General features: G+C 46.5%; 1 protein-coding gene across 1 annotated transcript; it reads right to left on the bottom strand.

Moving 5' to 3' along the window:
• Nucleotides 1-8,760: 8,760 nt before the first annotated feature.
• On the bottom strand, nucleotides 8,761-21,053 carry cd82b (CD82 molecule b). The gene is made up of 9 exons (XM_003967521.3): nucleotides 20,906-21,053; nucleotides 18,189-18,261; nucleotides 17,163-17,235; nucleotides 14,038-14,162; nucleotides 13,239-13,313; nucleotides 11,550-11,648; nucleotides 11,101-11,274; nucleotides 10,632-10,715; nucleotides 8,761-10,329 (listed from the first exon to the last, which is right to left on the bottom strand). Exons 2-9 carry the CDS (start codon nucleotides 18,249-18,251, stop codon nucleotides 10,252-10,254), a joined length of 771 nt encoding a protein of 256 aa, XP_003967570.1. The 5' UTR covers nucleotides 18,252-18,261; nucleotides 20,906-21,053; the 3' UTR covers nucleotides 8,761-10,251.
• Nucleotides 21,054-21,412: the final 359 nt, after the last annotated feature.

Raw genomic sequence — 21,412 nt, 5'->3', positions numbered from 1 at the left:
TTATCAAAGCGGCTTGAACAACAGTGTCACCGTTACCGGCGGTTGGTTCCAACACGTCTGTGATCGTTCCTGTGTAGGTAGAACCTGTCAGAGGTGGAAGCTTTTACCCCACGCTGGGATGCAGATTGTCACGTCTGGATGTGTGCTGCAGCAGGAGCGTGATGTAAGGTGAGGAGGGGGAACGCTGCTGTGCTCCAGGCAGGGACGCGCGGCTCTGCTCCCAGGCTCTGCTCCATTCACACTCTTGTCTTAAGAGCTTTTCCCTCCTCCATTGTTACACGAGGCCTATCTAAAGGGTTTATGCGACTGACTTGTGCTAAGCACGCAGAGAGACAGAACCAGATCACAAATCCTAAAACCCTCTGCAAACACCCCCCCCCCCCCTCCCCACCGCCTCTCATGCTTTCTGACTTTATCATTGTTTTTTTTTGCTTCCCCCTCCTTCCCTCTGCCTTTTCTCTCCCCCTTGCCTCCTTGCTCTCCCCATATCTTAATGCCTCTATCTCCTCTCCGTGCTCGGCGCCCTCTAATCTAAGCCAGATGAGCCTGAAAAACACAGGCCCTCGCCGTCCTTTGCTTTCCCCATTAACCGGGAGGCCCATCGCTTCTCTCTGCAATCAGGAGGCAGACCTCTGCGGTTTAACAGCGTGTCTGCATTAGCAGAGCAGACAGGCCAGCAATGTTCATCTATGAGTGATTTATAACGACACTTGACGGCTTTGCCGCTGCCATATTTTATCATCTCACCACAGACCTTTTGGCAGCAGCTCAGCTCGGGAGGCGACACCTGCTGTGAACGCTGTTTTCCACAGATCCGACGCTATATGTAGACGTTCGGCTCCCCGGTGGATCCTCGGCCTCCATCATGGTGAGTTTGAGTTAGGGCTCTCTTTTAGGACTGACTGGCTGGCTGTCTCTCACTCCTGAGGCAGGAGGACATCTCGTCCCTCGGGGGACAGTTGCCATCCCGCCCTGTCACTTTCACTCTGTAATCCGGAGGCCAAGAACCACATGAGATGGCTGTCCAGGCTGCACAGAGGCAAATGAGAGACAGCAGAAAAGATGAGGCAGGCACTTGGCGGAGGCAGCTAAGAATTGTTTGAATGATGCATATTATTTAAAATATACTTATAATGGGCCCAGGTGGTCGAGGGGACGGTCCAGAGAGACGAAGCTTGCTGGTCCCAGGTGGTCGAGGGGACGCTCCAGAGAGACGAAGCTTGCTGGTCCCAGGTGGTCGAGGGGACGCTCCAGAGAGATGAAGCTTGCTGGTCCCAGGTGGTCGAGGGGACGCTCCAGAGAGACGAAGCTTGCTGGTCCCAGGTGGTCGAGGGGACGCTCCAGAGAGACGGAGCTTGCTGGTCCCAGGTGGTCGAGGGGACGCTCCAGAGAGACGGAGCTTGCTGGTCTCATTCGAGTCCCTCTGCAGACGCCATGTCCCAGTTCTCGGATCAGATTTGTTTCGTCTGCGTGAGCGTGAGCCGCCACACGTCGGCACCGACACCTTTAGGCGTGTGTCATTTATCCCGGCGACAACAGACAACTCCCTGCTGGAGCAGAGGGTTTTGCTCTAGGATCACACACTGACACAGTTAGGATCTACAAACGGGAATTTGCACCCCAAAAAAAGTCCAACGGAGAGGAGATGTAGGTCACATCAGCCCGTGAATTAGCGAGTTCCCTCAGCAGAATCCTCTCTGTGCCTCAAGTTCTAATGAAATCAGTCCTAGTGACACAGACGCTTCTTCATCTGTAAACATCAGACTCAACATTTCTACAGGAATAAAAAGAGTTTTAAAACTGCACAGGCTAACGGAGACACTCGCTTGCCCCCCCCACACACACACACACACACACACTCTTCCTCCTCACTTTCCTCCCTTTCGGCATGGTTAAATTAAGAGAAACTTTGATTATAACATTTCCTATGTGCCCCCCTTTGTGATTACTCATCTGGGAGATTTAAGACGGCGAGGTAATAACACAGAGAGGAGCGCACGGTGTGGCGGCACGACTGGCACCGGATCACACAACAACACACTCGGCAGCGAGCTTCGCATGAATCAAAGTGACAAAAGCAGCCGAGTGAAAAATTCCCTGTTGCTGGCAGAGAAACTGCAGCTCTCTGGGTGGGTGGATCCGCCGGTACGAGATGGTGCTCAGCAGCGGCTAAACCACCTGATTTTCCCTGCAGCTGTGTTTAAAAATCTGTTCTGTTCCTGTCAGTGACACAGGTTTTTACTTCCCGGGGACGCATCGTAAAGGCCCGACGGTGGAGCCTCATGCTGCCTTCTGACGCTGCTGGTGGGTAAAACAAACAGACCCTGAATACGACAAACACCCGTCTTCACAAGCCCTTCGAAATACCAATTGTGAGAGGAGATGGGAGGGGCGGGGTCCGGTCCAGGTGCAGCGTGTCCCACCTCCAGGCTATAGAGACCTTTAACAGCCTGGAGATGGGAGCACACTATCCCCAATAACCCATAAAAGACAGTGCTCCCCCGGATCCCCCCTCCTTTCCGTCTGGTACGGCCTCATAAACAGTCTCCCATGACCCTTGTGTCCGCCGGTGTGGGGATTGGTCGGATCTTCATGGGAAGGGAGCGTGCCTGGCCAGCCAGGACGGTGAAGGACAGGAAGGGTCAGGGCTGCGCTGGTCCCGTCCAGCTGGCTCGCGACCCTGCTCTTCTCCTCTCCAAATGTCAGCCAGGAAAACCACATTCAAATATGAGTCCCAACCTCAGAGTCTGGGGGCCGTGGACCCACAACAGCCACACACGTTAGACCTCTAAAGCTTATCAGAGTCAAATCTGCAGCTGAAGGATGCTCTCAGGCTGAAGGTCAGAGGGCGTCCCAGAGAGATAAAACATATTATGGGATTGGGGCCGAGCACAGAGGAGCTGTTTTTGCTTGTTTGTGGTGCTTCTCTTTGTTTTTCCACAGCTGTGGGGAAGTGGGATGCCGCGGGCCCCGGACCCTTCCCTCCATCCGACCCCTGCTGACCTCTCTGTTGTTGTCACGACACCAAGGCTGCGGTCGCTCAGCTAAATCTGCTGAGGGAGTGTGAGGCCTGGGGGAGGCCATTAACACCACCGTGACTTTTGAAAAGAAAACAAAAAAACTGAAACAGGATCACCGACACACACCAGCACTTCTGCTCAATACGACCCGCTGGACCCCCATCTAACACGCAGGGACACACATCTGGATCTGGAAAATGCAATATTTGTACACACACGGCACAAGTCACCTATGGAACGATATACAGAGTATAGTATGCAAATTTAAGCTGTATATTATTTATACAGAGGTGCTGAATAATGCATTGTGTACCATATAGCTATTCATGCACTCCAAAAACATCAGATTTGTAGTGACACATGCATCTCATATTGTTCATGTTGTCCATGTGTAATAAGCTTTGGATGATAAACACATGAGAATACATCTAAAATGCATTTTTAACGCGTATGTATACAAACACATCATTTCTGATTTGTCATAAACAGCCTGTATGTCTGTATAAACGGAGATAAACGTGCAGTTATTACAGTCACATTACATTTCTGACAGTTTGTTCGTTCAGATTGTGCGAGGCCAACGTGAGCGTGACCCAGGTGAAGAGTTCAGTCTGGATATAGGAGCCCATACCGTCATATAGCCATATATCAGATTTCCTGATGAAAGCCCATCTTGAATGAGAAGAATCCACACACGTGTCTTCAAACCGGCGGGATTAAACGTTTCTTTCTCTGGTCAACGGAGCCGAAAGCCTCAGACGTTCTCACCATGAACTCATCCTTAAGCTGCCTGAGCTGAAACATCTGGGCTCCTACTTTCGCTGCAGCTTTGCACCACGCTCCGATCCTTCAGCATTTGGCTAAAGGATCTCACGTGCACACACGTGCACTCTAGAGAGGCAAATCCCGGTGTGTTCGGTTGAATGATTGAATGACGTCATCGGACAGGCAGACGCGCTGTTTAATGGCGAAGAAACCAACAGTGGATACCGTCTTTAATGTGGGCCTGCTGTTCGCCTATATCAAGACTCTGTGTGTGTGTGTGCGTGTGTGTGTGTGTGTGTCCTCTGTGGAGACCGCAGAGATGGGTGCTGTCCCGCTGCACCCCTACACACCCCTCTCTCAGTGAAGAAGGGACCGGCTGTGAGGGAGGAGAATGTGAGAAAAAGAGGAAAATCTGAGGGGGAAAAGGGAGGGGATGGATGGAGGGCGACGCAGACAGCCACATGAAGGGGGGTGGGTGGGTGTGGGGGGGGGGGGCATTCTGTTCTCTGTTTCAGACTGACAGTGAATCTCATTAACATGGCTTCCTAATCAGCATCTGAGAAATATTCCACTGAAGGCCATCCGCTCCGCTCCCCGAGTCCTTCCTCTCCGTTTGATTAAATCATTGCATAAATTTGCCATTATTTTCTCTTCTCCCTTTTCATCCGCGAAGGTCTTCTGCTCCACGGTTCAGGCTTAGCATTTGGAGAACTGCAGGTTTCCATGTCGGAGAGCTCAACCCTGAGCTCAGTGGGGGAGTGGGGGGGGGGCACTCGTCTGTCATCTCCACACTGTTAGCTGGAAAATGAAATCCATTCATTTTGGGACAGTTAGAGGGTCGCTCAGACAGGACCTGCTTTCCTGGAGGTTTACTTCTGAGATGAGCTCATTAAGGTCATTGGAATACAACTGAATACATTTACTCGATTACGGCGATTGTGTTTTAATTTAGCACGACGTCGAAGGAGCTGATGTGGGAGCGTCTTTATAGCAATGGTTGCAGGTTAAGTTCAGTACGGACCAAATCTGCAGTATTTATTATGCATTTTATCTTTATTTTTGTTCCTCTCAGTCTGGTTTTTAATTTTTTTTCATCTTAAAAGTCAGAAATCATAGAGTTTAGTTGGAATTTTAAATGCAAATTAGCCAAGATGAAATGCATTTATCCTTACATCTGCACTGAGCCAAACTCATTTTAATCTCTGTTAATTCTCTATTATTGTAGCACTGCAAAAGAAAAAAAGGATCTTTTCTTTTCCTGATGACTCGAAAAGATAAAAATTCAGACTTTGTTCATAATGAGAATAAAACATTGAGGGATTTTGTGGCATCTCTGCTTTGGCTGGTTAGTCACTCTAATTAATAGCAGTCTAATGAATTATTGCAAATGTTATGATCTGTTTTGATCTGTTTCTGACTGAACATGAAAAAGACTGCAGGAAGTTTGCTTTTTTTTTTAAAAAATTGAGAGGGTTAAAAGTCAAGGACGTGTTCTGGGAGACAAAGAGGTGTCACATGACAGGAAACAGGAAGGCCAGAGCCAATCGGCAGGTGTGTATCGGCTCCACCTCACGCGCGTGGTTGTTATCAGGCGACTTCATAGCAGAAATATCTGATTGTCCTCGTGCAGACCCGCTTGGCCTGCGATGAAAAATAAGAGATCTGACAGTGAAGAGTCAGGCCAGAAACATTCCCAGCATCACGCACGCTCCTTCTTTAATCATGATCAAATGCTGCCAAAAGCAGAGCAGCGGAATTCCAAAGTCTATTTGGCACCAAATGGGAGCGGCGACATGTCGTCCGTCTCTCCAACTTCTGACAGAGTGACTAATGGGAGCTACTGAAGCTCGACTCTCCCCAAACCCCAAACATAAACAGCATTAATGCAGCCTCTCCTCCTCTCTCTTCTGATGTCTAACCTCCCCCAGTTCTGACAACTTCAGGTCCAGAAGGATTTGCTCTCCGTTGCTCAAGTCTGCCCACTCCAGTTAGCTGGAGGCAGCGTCATTGTTGTAGTCAGGAGGGGGGGGGGGGGTTGGGGACACACAGCCAGATAGGAAAAATAAATCACAGCTTGGAAGAGGCTGCAGGGATTAAAGAGGATATCTGATGAAGGAGTTGGTGATGAGAAAAGGACGTATCAAAGGACTCGGGGATGGCGAGAGTCGCCCTCCATCGCGGGCGATCCTGCTTTCATTATCAACCTTTGATGATGTAAAAATTGGCCTGATTTAGCAAGTCTGCCTCTAAACATACGTCCCAATATGAGCTTTACGCATTTCCTCAAGGAGGGGAAGAAGTGGCGGCGGCTGGCTGTGCCGAAGCAAGCGAGGCAGCCAAACAGAAGCAGGGACCCAGACGGAGAAGAAGCGGAGGACGGGTGCAGACTGACAGGTGCATTATCATAGGTTAATGAGAAACCCTGCGCTGCCTGTAGCTTCGATCGGGGGAGCCGTGCCTCCGCCGCCTCCGCCCCCATCCATCAGATCAGATCAGAGAAAAACTCCCATTCCAGCTGCAAACACACGACACAACGCTCAGATGGGAGTGGAGGGTTCGGCACACCGAGCAGAGGCGAGCGCACAATCGGGGCTTTGACAGCCTGTGGCCAACACAACACGCCAATATTGTGGCTGCAAACGGGTAAAGAAGATTAAAGGGTTATTTTAAGATATTATTGGAACAATCAGAGATAATTAGCACCTGGAGTGCAGCTCGGGGGTGTGATCATCCAAAGATGGAAGCTACTAGAGACCGTAAGCTCTCCAGAAATACGCAGCGCTGTCATTTACCTAAAGGCGCCCAGAGCTCCTCCTAATCCACGGGGTCGTTGTTGTCGCCTCCTGGGCCGCAAGACTGGAATGTTTGCAAAAAATTATATGGTTATTTAGCCGTTTCTGCTGTTCCTGTGACCTTTTGGTTTTCACCCACCAGTCAACAGTCAGAAATCAAAACAGGAAACGGATCGAAGATGCTGCTGTCAAGCTGAGCGCGTCCCGGTTCCTTTTATTAGCAACGAACGTGCCAATACGCAAACGCACCGAGGTGTCAACGGAAGACTTCACTCCATCCCATTCTGCTGAGGGTCAGAGGTCAACTGGACCACAGGCTGTCAAAGGAGGACTGGAGTGCCTTAAACCGACAGAATTACCATAAATGGGAAAAATAATTTTAGATTTTATGTAAAAGTACCCAAAGCTCAAAAGTAACAATAAAAGCCTTTTCAACATTCCCAAGGTGAGCCAGTCTGAAAAAAAGGAATAAAAGGCATAAATCAAAGTGAAGTACACATCTGTCCTCCCCAATTTAATCATAAATACATGCAAATTGTAGTAAAGTACAGAAAAAAGGCCAGACAGAACTATGAAAACACGGGATTGAGCATGTTGAGGGCAAGAGCGGCTCGGCCAGGCTCCATATGACAGGACGCATGCGAGAGCCTCGCCCCCCCCTTCACTAAAGGGCCAGAGAGGCAGCGTGGAGAGCAGAGCTCATCACAGTGGATTATCCCAGAGGAGAGAGATGAAGCGTGGAAGAGGAAGGTGCTCCTGTGTCACTCGCCGCATCATTCCTCTGCGGCGCCGGACTGGACAGACCGCGGGGCAGGAAATGAGGCGGCGGACGCCCGCTGACCTGCAGCCACTTGTCACCTTTCAGCCTGTCACGGAGACAATTTAAACAGCTGAGGGAACGGGGCCCATCCTGTACGAGGGCTGTGACTCACACTGCTCATTTATGATTAGAGGTCCTCGGGCACAGAAGTAATCTGAACGAGTCTGGGAATACAGCCGGCCAGTTATGTTATTACCCATAACCAGCAGGCGGGGGCTGGGAGCACCGTTTGTTTATATATGATCCCCGACGCAGATTAAAAGCAGGGAAACCAGACAGATGGGCCGGTTTGCAGGTGGGGACGGGTTCCATTGTGGGGGGGGGGGGTGGTAGTGCTGGGAGGAGGCAGCCATCAGGTGCAGCAGAGCGCCGCCAGTAAACATGGAGGCAAATAGCTACAGAGGTCTTCCTGCAAATGTGCATCGCACTTGAGTCCATGACATCATCTTTACATCTATATATATGGGGGGGGGGGGGGGGGGGGGGCGTGCTTTATCAACAGTCTGGGTGAAGCTCTGCAGGTCGCCGATGGTGCGGGAGCTTCATTATTGATGCTTTTATTTCACCAGGTCTCCGTGGGCTCATCATCTGTCCCACTCCCCCCGATCGGGGCTCGCTGACTGACAGTCGTGGGGGGGGGGGGGGGGGGGCACTTCCTCGTTGTGTTTGTACAATGAGCATATGCGCACAATGATCTGTAACACTTTTCAACAGTTATGACGAGTCCATTATCCCTAATCACAGCACATTATTCATTTTACTTCCTTTTTTCCACCTTACGCCTGGATCCAGTAACACTTTGACTGAAAACCATGTGTGACCTGAGGAGGTGTCACAGATGAGGCGACATGCTGCTGCTGTACTCGGACATTTCTCCCTAATGACACACGTCCCTTTAAGTTATGTCCAGTCCCCTGAGAGAACACCAAGCTGCTCATTATACCGGGGCTGAGAGCCAGCACAGAAAGGTTGATGTGCAACTGCATTTTTAAATTGTTTTCTGGCACTGCACATCATTATAACTGCTTTTTCTGGTAACTGCTTTTGCAATTATTACCCCCCCCCCCCAAAAAAAGAATGAATGATAAGCAAGTCTGTCACTTGGGCATAATTAATATAAAACACTAAAAATAAATGAGTCAGTTGTGGGGAGTACAAGCAGGAATTGAATATAAATCTGTTGTATATGTTGTAATATCTATAAATTTTACATTAAGACAAAGATTTTAATTTGCACATAAATCGTCTTGACTGGCACGTCTCACCGTGGCTCAATACTGCCGCCTACTGGTCACCAGAGGTACTACAGAACATAAACCACCGCCATCACGCACGTTTGTGCTGTTCAAAATGAAAGAAAGTGTTGAAAGGATCCTCTCGTCCAGTTTTATTAAGAGTTTTCAATAGTATCAAAAGAAACAATCGTTTTTAAACATAGAATATAGTTCCACAACTACTTTCTCTAGTTGAATATACAGTAAAAACCCTTCATCTGATTGAGTTAAATTAACTTTTTAAGTTGAATATAAGAAAAGTGTGAGTGAAACCCACACAAATACATTTTAACGGCCTGATTTCATCCTTTTGTGTTTCTAAAATGACTTAAAATGTGGCATGAAAAACTTGGAATTGAAAACGCTCCATTGAGAAACAAACTGTTCTACTGATATCAAGGAACTGAGACGTGGAAAATCTGGGATGGGGAAACTCGGAGTCATTGCTGTAAAATCAGGAGAGACAAGCCCGAGTTAATGAACCGTTGCCGTCTGGTCATAGTGGCTTCTGAAATATACAATCACTGCTGGTTTACGACATTTCCCTCGCTTGTTCTTCTAGTAAAACAAACATGTCAAGAAGGGAAAACACAATGTGGTCGCACCGCTCGCATTTTCTTATGTCACTGCCTTGATGAGAGACTTCGTGGTGTGTTTTACAAACTCCTGTGGTGGTAAAGAAATGAAAACGTGGCTTCCAATTTCTCTGATTCAGGCCTAAATTGCGCTGACAAGCTGCTGCGACAGCTCTCTGAACATGAATAGCATCAGACAGGAAATGACAAGCAGGACTTTTAAAATAAAAGCGTGAGGGAGACGTTCCCATACAAAAGGCTGAAATGCCGTAACTCCCTTGCTTAATTCATATGTACATAACAGATAACACAAAGATATAAAAAAAAACATGTCATACAAACACTTTTATGTTATAAAACGAGTCATTTCGGGAAGCTACTGGTAACCAGTCACACCCCAGAGGGACGCAGAGACGTGACGCCACCCCAGTGGTGGGTGTGAACGCAGGATAATGGCAGATCTGCTGGGTACAAGGAGTTGATGAAAGGAGTCAGAGCCTTTACCACAGGGGCCCTGCCCCGGCTAAGCCATGGGCTGCTGCCCCACCCTCAACCAAAAATAGCAGCTGCAGAATCACGCTGTAGCAATAATCCTCACAGCTCCCCCCACCCCCCATCTCTCTGTCCCGTCCCTGTACGCCCCCCCGTTAACAAACACAACTAAAGTGCTCTTTCTTCTACCATAGCAAGCGCTTCATCGAGGTCAAGAAATGATGACAAATAGATAAACTGTTGCATGGAGTTGGACAGCAAACAGCTACGAGACCCAACAAAAAGTAAATTACAGAAAATCCCAAACTGAAATGTCTGAAGTCCAGCAAGTCTGAGTGGAGTGTGAGCTGTGTGTGCTCTGCATGTGTGGGTTGTGAGGTCTGCACAGCTGCTGAGGCAGGTGGAGACAGCCGTCTTAATTTATGTGTGTTCGTATAAGGATGAGGGGCAAGCAGAGGGCGAGAGCGAGGCCTCCGTCCGTGCGTGTGCTGGGAAGCTGCCTCTGTCTTCACCTCAGTACTTCGGCACCTTGCTATAATCCTCCTGGACGACGCTCTTGCACAGACACATGGAGAGGATCATCCCGAGGAGCTGAGGGAAATAAAGCCCACTCAGCTCAGTTATGTCTGCCACAACTCACCGGTCAACCTGCCTTTAAATCCTTTTAAAACAAACTACAGTTTTTAATCTGCAGCCAAATTAAAAAAACAAAACAATATCTTTTTTAAGGTTTCTTAATTAAACAAATTAGCATTCTGATGCTAGCAAATGAGTCTTACTGTGTACAAATCCCTTCATTCTAATCTGTAACGTCTTGCTGAGTATTCAGAGAGGAACACCTGTAGCCAGGATGTTAAAGCATCACTACGGTTCGAGAATAGAGGGGATTGTACCTCAATGACAGCCACCCCGGCACAGATTCCCAAGATCACTCCGCAGTTTTCCAGGAGCCATTTCTCCACATTGGTTATGCAGCCCTGCAGGAGAGACAGAGACAGAGTTGGAGGCCCACGTGCAGGAGGAAGACGAATGTCTCCGTGATCCGAGGCGGACATCAAGAGAGCCTTTTCAAAACACAGCTTGTTGACTTTGGATTGAGTCAGTGAGGGGAAGAATAACAGGGCTTGGCTGAGCTGAGGAAATGTGGAGAGCGGAGCTTCTGAAGCACGCAGCCCAAACAGCAGAACAATAGGTCTTCCCCTCTACTCGCAACAGAATCACGCTGTGCAAACACGCCGGACTTTCCCCCCATTTTCAGGAGGAAAATGAGTCTGAGGAAATCACAAGGTGTGGAATTCCAATCTAAGATTAGCTCAAGTAGAGACGCTGATGAGTCTCGGTGGAGCTCAGGGTGTTACGCACCGTCTCGAACACGGGGAGATCCGCGGACAGGTGTTCACACAGGCCCTCGAGCTTGATGTCCGAGCCGGGCAGGGACTCGTTGCGACAGGAGCAAGGGTAGAGGTTCTGGAAGCTGTTCTTGATTATGAGGTTGTCAGACCAGTTTCCAGGCCCAGTCCACCCACAGCACTTCATCTGATGGAGAAGGTTTTTTATCATGCACAGGAGGGAATGACAGGTGACAGAGTTAGAGGACAGAGAAAGTGCCAAGTAAGGAGCAAAACCTTCAACCTGAAGATGTGAAGGAAGGCAAACCTATCAATAATAAAATACTCTTCTTTAGCCTCAAACTGCTGCCGGCTCAGAAAGGAGATAAGTTTGTTGAAACGCTCATTCTTACAGTTCAGCTGAGACACTTCAGATTTCTGAATCTGCTGCATTAAAACAGGGACAACGTAGCAGCATCTCACCGACTTCTGGACGTAATCCCACGTGCTCTCGGCAGTCCTGTTCACACCAGTGTAGTTGACGATCATGTCCTTTATGATGTTGGACATCTCGTGTTTCAACTAGGGGAGATCGTAATATAAGGACATAATTGAAATGAGACGGAGATGATTCCATACGTTAGGTTAAAACATGTCCAGGGTTCCAAGGGTAGCAGCTCTGAGCGTCTACATGAATCCTGACATAAAACAGTGAACAAACACAGCTGAAGGGACACGTGGTCCTGCGTCAATGTGGGGAAGACCACAGAGAGATGGCAGCGATGTATCGTCAGAGCTCTGCAGGAGATGAGTGGCTGCCTCTCCCTATTCTGGGAAAGGGCACCACCCTGGCCTGTGGTGAGCCTTAAATACAGGGAGCAGCTCCAGAACTACACACACACACACACACACACACACACGCACATGCACGCTGGAGGGTAAACAGCTGAGGCAATATCAGAGGTTCAGAGCCCAGAACTGGTCTAAAGTGAGTGATCAACACAACACACCCCTCACACATTCCGTCCAAACAAACGCGGGCGCTGCTTTTATTCAGGCGTCTTCTATTACTCGCAGGACGGTTTAAAACCCACAACAGCAGCAGTGAAAGTTCATGTCGCAACATGCATGAGCTTTTTCTACATAATAGTAGATTTCGAATCAACTCGAAGGCAGCGGCGCTGATCTCAGATTCAGTGCTGATAATTTGACCACTTTCATGTGAGAACCTGTTTTAGTTACCAGAGAACTAAAGATAAACCAAAGGAAGACGGCATTATTATTTACATCCTGGCTTCTCCCTATGTGTGTAGGTCTGTCTGTGGTAATGTCGGCGAAAGAAGAAGAAGGAAATGGGTCCTGCATGAAACCGGGCCATGACGGGTTTGTGAATTATCTTAAGTAGGTCAATGTTTTCTGGACACAGACACTGAGCTGAGTTTGGAACTGCATTTTATTGGTTCTTTTTGGCCTCGCTTTAAGGTCACAGGACAGAAAAGTGGAACATTCGGCTGAATTCTGAAGTCTAAAGACATCCACATGGAGGAGGCAGTGGAATAAAGGGATTTTTGATTTTGAAGTCAACGAGGATAGTTTGATGAGACGATACGAGGGCCTATAATTAGCATCCATCTATGTTGGAGAGACTTGAAAGAGCAAATTATCACTAAATATCCCTGAGGAAAGAACCAAATGGGTAATCCTGTGTTTATCTCTGCCATCATGCTGCTGCTAACTGGCCGTCTGGCTGTACAGGTTCGTGTCACACACCACATCATAGAACAAACACACCTAGAGGGGGCGCTGTTACACCAAGACCTCTTTGTAGACCTCAACGTTTCTGTTTCGGCAACATAATTCATCTCATCTTATCTTTGGTCAGTTACATCCTACAATACATAATTCGAAACCTTTCGTAGAGGAGCTCTCTCTGCTCTCGACATTATCTACAACCATCACCCATTCATTACGTTCTAGTCATTTTCCACTCACAAAGCAACAGATCTACACTTCACATCAGCTTCAAAATAAAGACGGCATTCATAGATAAGAGTGGAAGCACAGATCCCTGTAGATTCCAGGTGGGGTGGGATAATGGGGCAGAAAAGACAGGCAAATGTAAGCCTATAAAAATTTACTGAGAGGAAAAAGAGGTTTAAAGTAATATATTACCTGATCTCTTTGGAAGTAAATGAGAACTCCAGCAGTGACCTGGCCAATCAGGATGAGCAGCAGGCATGTGAAATACTGTGGGTGACAAAGAAAAATGCCCTTAGAAATAAGTTAATCCCAAAACAAAAACAGTTTCTGCAGGAAATCAATAAATACTTTCATAGAACAAAAGTTTAATGGAGTGTCAAGAAGGCGCTCTCTTATTTACGAGACTTTAGAAAGTTTTGACTCAAAAGAAAGTGTGTGATACGAGGAAAAAGCTCAATTAATGATTAACTCGTAAATGTCTCTGTTTCCTGCTAGTTAATACTGTGACAGTTTAATCTTTCAGGGATTCTTCCACAGGCTCATCTGTGCCTTTACTGGGCCTGAAGGTGCTCTGTGTGTGTGTGTGTGTGTGTGTGTGTGTGTGTGTGTGTGTGTGTGTGTTGAGATGGGGGCCTGCCAGCTGGTCACTGTCACTGGGAGAAGTAGGTCACAGCAGTTTGTCGTTAACCCCCAGCAGGTTTAACTCCATCGAGGTGGTGCACCCGTCCCCACTCCTGCTGCACCCCCTGTATCTGACAGGCTAACAGGACCCACACATGCTGTGAGGCCCCCACCCACAGATAATCACACTTTACTGCCAGCAGCAATTCATCATGAGATCTTAGCTCTTACGGGAGCTTCCAAGCAGGTTTGTGCAATTGTGTCCCATACTATATTTGGCTAAGGTCGCAGATTCCACACGGAAAAAAGACGAGATTTACATTGAGGGGAAAAAAAATCTACTGTTTCCAGAGTGGATAAGAGTCCTCACCAAACCCAGCAGACAGCGGATTTCATAGATGGCTCCTATGCAGCCAAAGAAGCCCAGAGCCATGGACAAGGAGCCCACTCCAATGAGGATGTAGGCAGCCACTTTCACTGTGTCTGATGACTCCTCTGCAAAAATCAGAATACATCAACTTAGTACTTCATCTGCCACTGCGTTCCTGCAATCATTCAGCATGTTGGGGAAACAAGCAGCTGAAGGGCTTTTCATCAACCGCGAGTGCAGCGTCTGTACGTGTTCATCGAGGCGTTGAGGCAGAAAGAAAGGCAAACACTGATTTCAGAGCCTGCTCCTCTCTTACTCCTATAAACTATCATTTTAATAAGCCACCAGAGCCTGGAAAGACAAGTCAAATTCCAGCAAGATGAAACTATTTTTCCATTTGGTACATAAAGCAGGAGAGCTTGGCAGAAAGAGGATGTGGAGGAGGAGGAGGAGGGGGAGGAGGAGGGGGGGGGGGGGGGGTGCTGAAGGGGAAGATTGAAATACTGGAGAGGAGATAAACCGGAGACATTTAACGGGTGTGCAGTATCTGAGTTCTGGAGAGCTCCAGGAAGAGGTTGTTCTGTAGATGAAGATGAAGCCAACCAAGAATGAAAAGGCTGACGGGCCCTGGAGCTCCTCGACCCCCCATGATGCCTCTTGGCTCGCTCGCTGCTGAGGTGTTTATTCACAGTTAAACTGCACTGTAAATCCTTTCCCGCCCTGACTGCTGCCTTGCGCGGCCATCGTGTACAGTATGCGCTCTAGCAGCTGCAGAGGCATAAATTGTATCACAGGCTGCAAAAATATTGCCTGTACAAACACAAGCCTGCACTATAAAACTTTACAACCTGCAACAACACTACGCCAATAACCCCTTTCACCCAAAGGGTCTTCAAGGGTTAAACAAATATGGAAAAAACACACAAAATATGCATGTTTAAACAGACGCATCATTAAAGAGGCAGTTCGTTTGAGTCGAGCAGTCGAGGGGTGGTTTGAGACTATCTGAGAATAGTTGAGTACATGCCAAATTCATGCTGAAAGTGTTCCGCAGCTTCAGCACTTGGCTGGGGCACGTCAACATGTCCGCGTACTGAAATGGTCTTTCAATGTTAGACTTCCCGAAGGACAAGAGCAGAACATGCATGAAATTATTTTAGCAGAAGCCTCGGTGGCTGGTCAACGCTGAGAGAGGAGAGGAGAGGAGAGGAGAGGAGAGGAGAGGAGAGGAGAGGAGAGGAGAGGAGAGGAGAGGAGAGGAGAGGAGAGGAGAGGAGAGGAGAGGAGAGGAGAGGAGAGGAGAGGAGAGGAGAGGAGAGGAGAGGAGAGGAGGGATCCACAGCATAATGTATAGCAGAATAACAGAGGTTTTCCTAAACACATGTTCAGGTCATCTGCTTTCCTCTACTTTTATCAAACCTTTTAAAAGTGAAGTGAATGTTGCAGCCTGTGCCAGGTGTGTTTCAGCTGCTTCCACCCAGCGTCTGTGTTCTGTGGTAAGTCGGTGTGTGTTTAGTGGCGGTGCTGCTCTGTGTCGTGTAACATGGCAACTTTCCATGTAGGTCTCTGCTGCACAGCCTAAAATAGTTCATTTGGTGGTTTCCATGAAACTTTCCATTTAAAGAAGCCTGAATTATGGTGTGCTTTAAAGAATCTGGAAAGGATAGGAAGCCTGTTTGCTATTAGAAGTGAGCCCCACTTTCAGCGAGAATGAAATGAAAAGAAGCAAGGTTATGTACAGATGAACTGTGTAAACACAGATCAATTAGAGTTGGTTTTTATTAATCAGACCTTAGGAGAACTAAGAACTTGCCTTTTACTATTTGTGGCTTTGGAAAAAGAGTCTGACCTCATCATCTTTGGCAGACACTTAACTTTCCAAAAACTGATTTATATTTAGATATATGGAAAACTGTGTTTTGGCAAGTTCTACAAAGAAAAGAGGTTCTACTTATGCAACCCTGAATAGTGGAGACAAAACATATAGGAGCATATAGGAACCCTGTTAAGCATCAGGCAATGTTACCATATCTGTGGGGACACAACCAATAAACAGAGCTTCACAGAGCAACGGTTCTGTTGTATTAGTGTGTCAAGAGTTTCCCGGTAACATGGAAAACAGGGAGGAGTTGAGGTCGACTTCTTTGGAACCAGAAACAGAAATATAATAGGGTTACGGAGCCCTGTGTTGAAGGGGACATCCTCAGGGTGTAAGTGAAGGGGCCTCTGCTATCTCTGGAGGAGCAGCTGGATTATCATAATGATAGGAAAGAAGCTGGCAAAGGTGATGGACACGAGGCTGCCTTTATGTTTGGGACGCTGGAGTGAGGACAAGCAAACTCAGCTCTATAATAACCTCAGAGAAAGTCCAGAGCAGTGGCATCGAGATGTAGTGTCAGAGTCAGAGGAGGCTCAACGAATGTGCTCCCATTTTATATCAATTTCAGTGCCAGCACATGTTATAGTTACATTAGGAACATGTTATTGTCCCATTTGGAGTCAATCTGGATTTGATACTCAACAGGAGACATAAAGGGTGTCATAAAGGGTGATGTCATTGAATGAGATGGTAAATATGACAACAAAGTTGGGAAAAACCCAGGTCAGAGCCTCAAAGCTTGAATTTTGTAGGAAACTTTACTGTTGCGCTCAGCAAAAGCTCCATCTGGGTTGAATACAGAGGAAGTGCTTATAAAAAAATCTTTACGACAGCTGAGGCTTTCTGTCCACGCGTCCCTCTGTGTCGAGACAAATCTGGGTATAATTACACTCACTCTGCCTTGACTGTACAAAAATCAAACTTGCTAGACAACCAAAATATCAATATAACAAATTAGCCTTCTAAAAGGGCTTGCTTTACTTTGCTCAGTCTATTTAAAGATATGACAATTCCACAGTAACTGGGGCGATATGAGCTTCCCTTTTAACTTCTTATAGTATGTACTAGTATGTGTGATTAACTAACACATTAACTGCGGTTTGAAAATGGCTTTGCTGTTGTCAGGAAACGAATCCTGGTACGTAGAATTAGAATTCTTATCACACCATTTCCTCTTCTACAACATGATTTCTTATCTCCTTTAATGCCGCCACTAATTCAAGTGTGTGTGTGATGCAACGCTTACGGAGGACAGCGATGAAGCTCTGGTTGTCAAGCAGGACCCACAGGCCAAAGCCCATGATCAGACCTCCAAAAACCTGTGGAGAATAATGAGAAGCACCTTATTGAGATGACTGCAACACACAAAAGGGTTTGATCAAACGGCGTGCTCTCTTTTATTCTCCAGTAAGAATAGTGAAGACCTAATTCTACAAAACAGAATTCTGACTGGCTAGGTGGGATCTGAAACTATTCCAGCTAAAAGGTTATTAAAGGGCTAAAGTTATGTCTAAACAAATATTCAGCCTCAACCTCTGTGGCTGTAAAACAAGGTTATAAAGAGCTCAACTTGTATGTTATTAAAAGAACCCCCATTTAGACCATGTGTCCCACTCTAATGGGGCAAAATCCAAAGATGAGAGGTTCTTTTGAGTCATCTGCTTCTCCTCATGCTCTGCCACCCCCTCAGGGCCTACAACAGTCCTTAAAGTCCTGGTTAAGAGCTGATCCTTCAGAGGGACTTCGCAGCACCCAGCAGCCATCATTAGCCCACCACTTCCTGGCTCCCCCTACCTCCACTGGCTTGATCTCTGCACACGGACAAACACCGACGCAGACACACACGCTTCCTATTAGACACCAGTTGGGTGCTCACATCAAAAGGTCGGAATTAGGTTTACAACCTTAGCTTCATTGGAACAGTCTGGATACTCTTGCAGACAGGGTTTAAGTAGTCTGGTCTAATCTCAACCCTCATATTGTCATGGGTGTGAAGCGGGAGGAAACAAGCAGAAAACATCTGGATTACACAGCATCCTGCCTCTGATCGAGTCAATGCTCTCTGCATCTTCACCTATCTGCATGATGCATGAAAGAGGAAGCTTATAAGCCTCACTGCAAAGCAGCACATGGCTCAGTTTTTATATACCGGTATGTATAAAAGACATGAAAGAGTGAAGCTAGCACGACTGTGAGAGAACACACCACATATCTGCTACTATAGCCACTTTATAACCATCAAACATTAATAAAAAAAAAACCAATTACTTACAAAGAAGAGGAGGTTGAAGAGGAACAGGAAGTATTTGGTGACTGTGATGCAACCTTTACCCATGGCTGGTCCTCTGGAGGAAGAAAGAAAGAGACGGCGTTAATGAGGACGAGGGCAACTAACATCTTTACAGCTGCGCCTGGACGATAAAAAGCTTTAATCAGACTCTCTTCCGGTCTTAAACAAGTCGGCCTTCTTTGATATCCACTTCGAAGAGAAAATGAAGTGTGTACCAATCTTAAAATATTGAGCTTTTTGTCCTTTGAATGTCTGGAGACAATCTGTGATGAAGGAGGGACGTAATCTGCTACATCATCATGAGAGGTGAGACACTGTCAGACAAATATAGAAAAAGAGCAGAGTGATATATAGGCAGCCATGATCAACAGGTCATGAACCCGTCATTAAGAGCCAGACACCCAAAGATGACACGTTGGGGTTGGGCGCCTGACACCAGTCTGCATTATTTTATGGTTGCATTGCTCGTGTTTGCATTTTTCATGTGCACACATGTAACTCAGACACACGCTGCTTAGCAACTTTGCAATGAGTCACTTGTTCCTTTGGGGAAACACCTGTAAGTCAGACCAAGAGCGCATACACAGAAAACAGTAGGAGCACCGAAGAAACCCCCCGGCGGCATGATTCACTCCAAAAGTCCAAGGAAAATATTTACCACAACCAGTTTTTCCTTCACTGGGAACGCTGGAAATACAAGCAGCCATTGTGGCTAGCTGAAACATCTGAAAAGATTTCATAAGGATGACCAGATGTCAGGCTTCTCTCGCTCCGTTCACACAAAAGGATTTAGGTTCTTCTGGGAGGATCGAACCCCTTCAGGTCTTTCAGTTTCTGATGCGGACTACGTGGTAAAGAGGAGGTCGCGTCTGGTCACATAAACTGTCTAAAGCTGGCTGAGATGAATGATAAAGTTATTAAATGTACTCGGTACAAATTGATGTTTACAAAAATGGCCAGAGAATAAAGCTTAAGCCAGATAGGAGATAACAGACCAGTGGATAATCTCTAAAGGAGATTGCTAGTCTTTATGTCTCAACAGTGAGAAGCAGTGCAGATTTTTTAAAGCCTATTTATGAAATCCATTGTTGGTGTGGACTGAACCTCTGACAGTAATTCACAACCTAAGTTATTAGATGGCAAACATGTCGGAGCAAAAACTGCCACGGCAAACTCTATTAAACCTGAAAAACCTGAAGCCAGAATTTCAAACTGGAAACAGGGTGCAAAGCGTGCCATGGAGAATGAGATTATTGCTTCCTGTAAACAATTATTGTAAAATGAGGAAGCAGATACACAAGACCTCGTACGTGTAATGCAAAACAACCAAAGGTTTTGATGAATAAACACTGAAGGAGCTGCTAAAGCCATCCCATTCAATCCGATCACCATCTAAACATGTACAGGGTGCACAATGTGTTTACTGGAATATGCATATGTTTACTCATGCACCCACAACAGGGGCCCAGAAGGTGATTAAATACATCGTTAGTGGCAGATGGCTCTGACATCACCGTGGCCTTGATGGACTCCAAAAGTCAGGCAATGTGCCAGCATCCATCCACCATCACCTCCTGGAACTATCATATTCATATGGAAATGGGTCATTTCCACATCTGTGAGGTCCGCCACATCATCCTCATATCACTGCCCTTAATTCCTCCCAAAATCCTGCCTTAAAACCAGACGCAACCAGGTGCTGCGTTGCAGCGGATTTACTTTAGATTTGGTGAAAAGGGCTCTTCCTCCAGCTAAAGCTAAGCCACAACAAGCGTGTCATGATTCTGCTTGTACAAACACAAAAACAGCAGAAACAACAATGTTTAGCAGCTGGATGATGGTGTGACCCAAGACTTTACAGGATTCAAAATGTTGCATGAATAAACCTCATACTGGTGACATAATGGGCTGATTCACCTCCAGCTACTCGCTGAAAAGACCCACCATTCAGAGGAAATTATGAAACATCTGTGGCAAGAAGGAAAAACACAACAGAGGTGTTAAAGTCGAACCCAGAAAATGGAACAACTTGCGTGTGATGATCCATCCATCCGTTCTTCTGAGTTTCCCCTTACTGCCACTTCTGATGAATAACTAATGATTGTACAAGAGCATAAAAGAACTCAAGACGTTTCTGTTTCTTACTTTTTACAACCCCTGACTGCTTTTACGGCTCTTTTATTTCCTTTATGCTTTATTGATTGTGTAGCTGAGGAAAGTTCTTTTGAACGTCCGTAATAGTGCAACAAATTCGTGGATTCCCTGCACTTTGCGGACCACCTGACGTCCAATTACAAGTGTTTCAACCAACAGCGTAACGTGCAACTAATGGCTTAGTTACAACAATAATAACAACAGTAATAACAACATTGTTATCAATCGTTTCTACTAACGGAACAGGTAGTAACACTGATCGAAGTCCTGTTGAAAGTATGAAGTAGTACTGATATCAAGCACGTAGGTAGTGTTAATACACACCCTTAAGAAAGGGGAAAGAAAAGGAACTTTAACTTGAGCCCGTCGAAATAACGATGAGGTTAGATCTGGTGCTAACCACTAACCAAATGTTGCAACGCTTTAACAAACTTTAAAAATAAATGTTGAAAGATTGTAATTCAACAATAACTGCAAACACCAAGCCGAACCTATTGTTCTGCTATTGTTAACCCCAAAAGCAAAGAAAAGAAGCAAAAACTTACTTTAAAGGTGGAAAAGGGTTGACAGATGGTTGCGAGACGAACTTCTCGGGTGGCGACTAAAGTCTCTTGTGGGGAAAAAGCTGTGTGCGCGAGAACGCGCGTGGTTCATGGATGTTCACCCCCCCACCGCGAGACTAATTTAACCAGCTCGTGTCCGGAAGACTTCTTACATCGACGGCGGCTCCTTCCCGCCCAAATGCGGGGTCCTAAAGAGACACTTATTATTGATATCTACAGTTTTGTCAGATTAAAAGATTGTTGGGTTTTTTTAGACATTAAATACTGAAATTGTTTTAACTTGACACGTGTGAACTTTGTTCATTGTATTCCAAAGAGGGGAAAGCTATTGATTATTGAGCCAAAACGAATTTAAGTCTGGTCTTTGGAGGCACCCTAACTTATGAAGTACCAACTTTACGACAGTTGAGTAGCAAGTACGTCACCTCTTAGGATCAGATGGCACAAAAACAATCTTGCCTTCAGATCGAGACACATTTGCAAATCTAA

The sequence above is a fragment of the Takifugu rubripes genome, chromosome 9 (genome assembly GCF_901000725.2).
Source record: "Takifugu rubripes chromosome 9, fTakRub1.2, whole genome shotgun sequence".
Classification (NCBI taxonomy): domain Eukaryota; kingdom Metazoa; phylum Chordata; class Actinopteri; order Tetraodontiformes; family Tetraodontidae; genus Takifugu; species Takifugu rubripes.
Note: the sequence above shows the minus strand (reverse complement) of the source record. Positions and strands in the feature narration are given on the sequence as shown.

Coding starts and splice junctions, on each gene's coding strand:
- cd82b (XM_003967521.3), bottom strand. CDS start 18,251: ATGGGTAAAGGTTGCATCACAGTCACCAAATACTTCCTGTTCCTCTTC. Junction 14,163..17,162: donor GAGCTTCATCGCTGTCCTCC/GTAAGCGTTGCA, acceptor TGATTTTTGCAG/AGGAGTCATCAGACACAGTG. Junction 10,330..10,631: donor CCGGGGTGGCTGTCATTGAG/GTACAATCCCCT, acceptor TATTTCCCTCAG/CTCCTCGGGATGATCCTCTC.